At 44.6% G+C, this 6,932-nt stretch overlaps 1 protein-coding gene across 1 annotated transcript in view; it reads left to right on the forward strand.

Moving 5' to 3' along the window:
- Nucleotides 1–6,603, forward strand: part of LOC133349683 (disco-interacting protein 2 homolog C-like) — a 100,413-nt gene extending 93,810 nt beyond the window's left edge. Inside the window, exon 38 of the mRNA XM_061563330.1 lies at nucleotides 118–6,603. Within this exon, the coding sequence (XP_061419314.1) occupies nucleotides 118–370 (253 nt within the window). The 3' untranslated portion in view covers nucleotides 371–6,603. The remainder of the gene's footprint in view (nucleotides 1–117) is intronic.
- The last annotated feature ends 329 nt before the right edge of the window (nucleotides 6,604–6,932 follow it).

Consider the following 6,932-nt stretch of genomic DNA (forward strand, 5'->3'; position numbering starts at 1 on the left):
CGAAATTTTATCCACCCACTCATCGCGCCTGCGTGCACACCCACAAACTCATCCCACACATCCGTCTACTCACCCGTGTACCAATTGTGTCCCCTCCCCCCCCGACAATTCTCACAGTGCCGTGTTCCCCTGGAAGAACTTGCTGGTGGCCGTGGTGGAGTTTGGGGGCCCTGAGCAGGAGGCGCTGGACTTGGTGTCGCAGGTGACGGGCGCGGTGCTGGAGGAGCACTACCTGGTGGTGGGCGTGGTGGTGCTCGCCGACCCGGGCACTGTGCCCATCAACTCGCGCGGCGAGAAGCAGCGCATGCACCTGCGTGACGGCTTCCTCGACGACAAGCTCGACCCCATCTACGTCGCGTACAACATGTGAGCGAGGCGCGCGCTGCGTGGCGGGCGGAACGAAGGCGACAGACGGATGCGCCACCCGAGAGACTTTTTTTTTTAGGTAAAGCGATTGCTGGGGGAATTTAGGGAGTCTTGCCGGTTTTAATAAAAAAGGTTGAAAATGATGTAGAAGGGAGGAGCGATTGGGTGGAAAACGAATTTTGGTTATGGTTGGGACAGTGAAGGTATGGCCGTGGCGTGCAGGCCCACCAGGATGGCTGGGTTGGGATGGAGAGCAGTGGTGGATCGTTTGTCCCCGTAAATGTTCACCGTTTGTGTTTAGTCAGTGCCACATTCACCCCATGAAGCTTTCCGAATCCCCATTGTCTCCCGCTGAAATCCCTCAAAAGTCCTTGGGATGATTTCCAAAAGCTGGGCTTTAAACCGTACAGATATGCTGGTGGTTATGCTGTGCGTTTTGTCTATTTAAATACTATTATCATTTTTTTTTTATGTTAATATTTCTCCCTGCAAAATGTCTGCTTGCACAGACCTGCGTATGGGCTCTTAGAGTAGCGGGTCCATTGGCGCAGAAGCATAATGCACGTCGCAGCCACACGCCACATTGTGTACCATCGTCATACCAAACATCACAGCCACACAGCACACACGCCACACACCATCACAGCCACACACCACGTATGACTGTTGCATAACCCAAACCACACAGCCACACTCCACACATCACCGTCACACCACCACAACAGAAATATATTTTAAAATATCATCCTCCTGTTTCCATCCATCCCCTCATCCACCACCGAACAGGATTCGTTTTGCCCTCCTGTCCTCTGGGTCGCAGTTTTGCTTTATCTCGGCAGTCATTCTACCCGTAGGCAAATGCCGAGTGCTAAAATGTTCCGTATTAATTTTCACATTCATATTTCCTAATCTATCCTTGCCATTCTTTATGCATGAACCAACAGTGCGAGTAAATGCCATGGATCTGGCCAGGGATGTCGTTTAAGTTCGGTAAAGCAGCAGGGGCACCTAATCATGAGATTTAGTTCAAATCCAAGCCTGGGTTGGCTTAGACCCATCATCTACATGACCTCCCCCCACTACACCCCCCCTCTCCACGGGGCATTGTAATTAACCAGCACCACCTGGTGAGGCTGCCCCTATTTCGCGGGATGTCAACGGTGGTTGTTCTGTGGAGAGAAGAAGACTGGTCCTCACAATACTCAGACCGGTTATCGGAATGTGGAATTTCTATCGGCGGCTCAGGATCTCCAAAGGAAAAATATCACCGCCCAATGCTCATTTGGAGACATGCACATTGCCATTTCTCTCTAGTTATATCTCGATGCCATTTAAAAACATTTTAATGTTGTCATTGCCAATTTTATATTCACCCCCTACGTTCCGTTTGTCGGCGTGTTCAAAGCTTGCTGGACGGGGTCCCTCTTTTTTTCCTGGGCGGGGGTGGGGAGGGGGAGATGCGTGGGGGGGGTATAAACGGCGCGATGCAGCCTGCGTGTCATCAGCTACGCGAGCGCATGGTTCGGTGCTTTGGCAGAGCCTCCCTGCTGAGCATCAAAAGAATGCTTTGCCACACCCTTTATGTGACCATTCCCACCGGAGGTAGAGCAATGAAGTGATGTCTCTATTTCAAAAAAGCAACAACACTCAGTCATCATCCCTGACCTCAGCGTTATACATAATTGGCCAAATGTGCCACAGAGGAGACCTTCCCTGATGAAGTCTTCACATTCATCAATCTTTTGTGCACAAAAACTCTTTGTATTTCTAGAAGAAATCATCATAATTGCTTATTAAATTTTGGATCTGAGGAGGCTATGCCCTGCTGGTGTTAGTTCAGAGTTACGTAAAAATTGATTTTCATCTTGAAGGGTGTTCTATTACGTGATTTTTGTTTAGCAACTTCTGAAACCTGCTGCATTCGATCAATGCTTAGTCCATTTGGCATGTTCCCTTTTGTGGTTTAATTGCATTTTTCTGTCAATGTCATTGCGTCTGCAGTGATTGCGGTTTAACGATTGGGGCATTTTAAATTGTTTATGCGAGCGACACAAAGTGCGGAGTAAATGTTTCGCGGCAGAAGAGTTCCAACGCGACAGTGCAGGGACGACTGTGATTCTACCCCCAATGCGCCTCGATCGACGTTAATGGCCATGTTTTATGCAATGACCCGTTCAGTCACTGTCCACTCCAATCCACTGGTTTCTCCAGCTCCTCATGCCTACCAGTAAGCCGCACGTGAATAGTGTCAGTGACCGTCTGATGTGCACATGGATGAGAGGTTTGCTCGGCCGTGAAAAGCTGGGTCTTCGTCGGGGTTCCTTGGGGGGCAGTCGTTTCAGAACGGCTGCCTCCTGCTGTGTGCCCCGTTTGTTTTCTGTATTTATATAGCACGCATTAAAAGCACATGCAAGAAAACTTCAGAGCTTCCTTACAACAATGAACGCTCATGGTGCAGTGCTTGCTTGGGTTAAAGCTCGGCTAGAATATTTGCATTCTTACCATCTCTCCCCTCCATGGAGTCTTTGCATCCTTCTAGGGAAGTCGGCCAGGGGATAAAAGGTGTGAATTTATAATGCGATTGAATTTTACCTATGCCCCACCGTCCCATCCCCGGTGAGGGTTACGGTGGTGAGCGTTAATGTTTGCGTGGTGAGTGTGAATGTTTGTCTGGTGAGCAGGTTAAGCCTGTCTGTCTGTCTGGCCATTGCATCCACACGGTGACTATGTAAACTTGTTCCAGGCCCTGATGGCAGGGCCTAATTGTGCGTACGTAGGTAGAGCTGTCACGTTTGTGTTTTCATTACGCATTGCGGATAAAATCACACCAACAATGGTGAATTGGAAAGCGTGGCTCGCATCACTGAATTTTGTGCTTGCGGTTTTTTTTTTTGCTCGGGAGAAACCGCGAGTGACACGAGGCACGCAAAACCGCCAGCCTGACGATTGACGCAAAAAAATACAATCTGCCAAAAGATCTGTTCGCATCTTCAGAATTGAATCAAATGTCATTAAGCAGCGCTCTGGCATCTGGTTGTTTATGCCAGTCGTGAACATCAACTTGCAATAATGTGGCTGAAATGTATTCACTGCTCGGATAATGATTCTCTGTCCAAACCTCTTGGGAGCCTTTCTTTTCTGTAATGCAACCCCCCATTAGTGTTTTTTTCCCAAATTGAACAACATCAAATTCCGGGTTTGAACTCATTTCTGCACTACCCTCAAAGACATGACACAGTCTGTCAGAGTTTCTAATGTATACACATTTCTGCATTGAGCTTCCCAGTCATACACGTAACACTGTCCTCTGTAATTAATGCGTCTCGGTGTACCGCTCTTGCCACTTGGACATTTTCTTCCCCATTACGGATTAGCACGTCGTCCAGTGTCCCTTTATGTTTTGCATTTGGAGGCCGGGAACGTTGTGTGCGTGCGCATTAGCGTGGTGCAGCGGTGCTTGGTGTGGGATGTGAGTTTTTTTTTTTGCTTGATTTAGAACACCAGATGGTACGTACTTCCTTGGCAATGTTGCACTTGAAATTGTACATTGAATTTCTTTGTGAATTTGAGAACGTCTGATGACATTCTTGCGCGGCTGTGCTTCTAAAAAGAGGTCAGGTGCGTGCGTGCAAGATACTTTGTCTTGTAGGCATGTCATGTGACGATTCACCCTGCTTGCCCAGTCGATTGTCACAATTTAGTGACGCGATTCGAATCAAATACCAATTGTTTTTTTTTGTCGTGGTTTATTTCTAAAGTTTACCATCTCATTTGTATTGTTTCGTTTTTTTTTGTCTTGCCTGTACATTTTTTGTTTCCCTGCTCCATTCGTTTCAATGTGACATCATATCCTTTGCATTGAATTATTATAAATAATCAAATCTCACCTGCACGATTTGCCGCTTTTATCGTGAGCGTAAAAATATTTTTATGCGATGAATCATTGTGCTGAGTGCCTTTAGATATTCAGAGGTGGGGGGGGGGGGTAAAGTTTAAAAGCATTGAAAAATAATTTCCTTAAAAAAATGATGGCAAGGTCATCTGTTCAGTCGTGACCAAATGAGCACTGCTTGCTGCAAATGTGTACTCTTACCATTTTAATCCATTGCTTTGTGGTGACATCTACAGAGTTTATTAACACTCTATGATGTTACATGTTTATCGGTTAACAGCAAAATATTATTAAAACGTCTGCTTCAAGTTTTCAGAGAGCATTTGCTCGTCGGCGTCGATAAAGGCTGCTCGTAAACTTGGACCAGACGGCAACCTTTCTTGGGTAACGGCTCTAACAGCCTTCTAATCTCACATCTCTGTCTCCTAGATACGCTAGTTCCCGGCAATGTAGCCTGGGGGAGGGAGAGGAGGCGAGAGGGGTGGTTTGGTTGAAGGCGCGGAATAATATCAGCAAACTTTGTCCTTAATGGGTTGCATTCTGACGAAAGAGCCGTTGACGTGCAGAGGCATTAATGCACGCGTAAAATTCACGTGATGCGCGCGCGCGCGCGTGCATAAAATAACGTGCAACTTAGTGAAAATTATTAACGTTAAATTATGAAGGGTTTTTTTTGGGGGGGGGGGTGGGGTGGGGTAAGCTTTATAGAACATGGACTATATGCAACGTCGTTTCTTTTAAGTTTGTGCCATGGTGACGTTTCATCACAACCACGTATTTTGTTGGAAGTGCGAGGGGAGGTCAGAAAGTATTGCGTAATTATTAATATTTTAATACCTGCAAACTTTATTTCATTGTAATGTAATGTGTCGTTCATATGTAATTATTGGGCCATAACAAAAGTGTGCTGGTATCGCAGGCAGTAGGTGGTCTGATGACAAGTTCAAATCCTCGTCAGGTTTTACTAATCCCATGATGATAATGATGATGATCATCTCTCATGCGTCAATAAAACGACACCACAATGTGAGGTGTAAAAAAGCTCCCCCCCACCCCCGTCTTTTGGCAATACTGTCATAAATGTAGGGCTTACGAATTTACAGGGTTTGGTTAAATAAATGTTACCTTAAATGATTTTTGAACAATTTTGACCACCCCCTCGGATATAGTCCTTATGCAGTATATAAGTGTAACATTTTGACGATAGATAAAAGCTAAAATATTGTAAAAACTCTTTAAAAAATGTTTTCACAGCAAATGATTTACCAATGCCAAAATGTGTGAAGGTTATTTGATCAATAAAATACAAAATAACTTAATTGTTTTATCTGCCGGCCAGCATTGTCTTGTTTAGATAATTAAATGTTTAATGTCACTAACGGTTTCATAATGTCAACATTGCTATGTAGAGAAAAGTGCCTGCAGAGTCAATGCCCACAATCGTAGCTTTTAGGCCCGGTCCACACATGGGCAAATTTTACAAAGCGACACGGTAAAACACAACGACAAGTTCCGCCCGAATCCGTAGTTCGTTCTTAAATAGCACTTCGTGCCAATTTCACACCAAAGGGGAGAGCGTCTTTCAGAGGCTAAGGCGATTGGCGGGCGAACGCAACACGACGTGGCCTGACTTTCACGTGATATCACTTCCCTGTGGAACGGGTGCGAAGCTGCGAGCGGGATAGGAAATCACGGTTCGGTCGCCAACTGGCCCGTTGATACGTCTCGATAGAGCGACGCGTTTGTGCCACGGTCGTTGTGTTGCTCTGTAAAAAAAAAATCTGTGTGGCCTGGACTTTGTGTAGTTCCACCAGCTGAAAGCGACTTGCTTTTGCACTATGTTATATCTAGAATCAAAATTAACTTGGTGGTGCGCCTTTAAAAAACCTAAATCTACCACTGAACCATGTTCCGCAAGTTCATGAGTTCCCTGGCAAAAAATTTTCCCTGTACGCAGGAACAAAATCTCACGTGGCATTTTACGTTTTTATTGATTTCATAACATGTTTCCACTAATCTCATAACTTGAGTTCATTCACTTTACGTTCTGAGCAATAGTATGCACATAATCAGGGTTAAGGTGTGAAATAGATTTAACTGTAATAAAAATGAAATTAAAATAAAGGGAGTTGATCTTAAGGATATCGTGTTGATGGAACTGTGTCGCAGGTTCGGTTTGTATACACTGGAAATGTTTAAGCTCCAAACTTGAATGATATGTCATTTTATCAGCTTTCGTTTAATCATGGTATCATTGCTCTGTTGTCGTTTTGTAAATATTTATGTAGCAATGCTAATTTTCTATTGTAACGAACTAAATAAAGATTTTTTTTCAAGCAAAATAATTGGTCATCTTGGTGGCTGTGTATTAATTTTTGTTTTTTAAGCGATGGCAGTGGGTGGTCACACTTCTGCTGAGTGTACGTGTTTTAAGGATGTTCCAGCAGATGGCATTATGGCACACAAAGATATATGCTTCCATCAAATCTTCTTCTTTTGCATAAATGTGGTTACATTCAATGCAATTCTGGGTTCATTGAGAGTTTCAGAGATTTTAATCTTGGAGAAATAACACTTAACAAAAAAAACCAGGAAGAATAAAAACCGTTGCTCGCTGTGATTTTCAACCCCCGTTCTTTACTTTGTCTTATTAAGAGAGTCCTTACCATTAACT

The sequence above is a fragment of the Lethenteron reissneri genome, chromosome 31 (genome assembly GCF_015708825.2).
Source record: "Lethenteron reissneri isolate LAM-NWPU_2019-01 chromosome 31, ASM1570882v1, whole genome shotgun sequence".
Taxonomy (NCBI): domain Eukaryota; kingdom Metazoa; phylum Chordata; class Hyperoartia; order Petromyzontiformes; family Petromyzontidae; genus Lethenteron; species Lethenteron reissneri.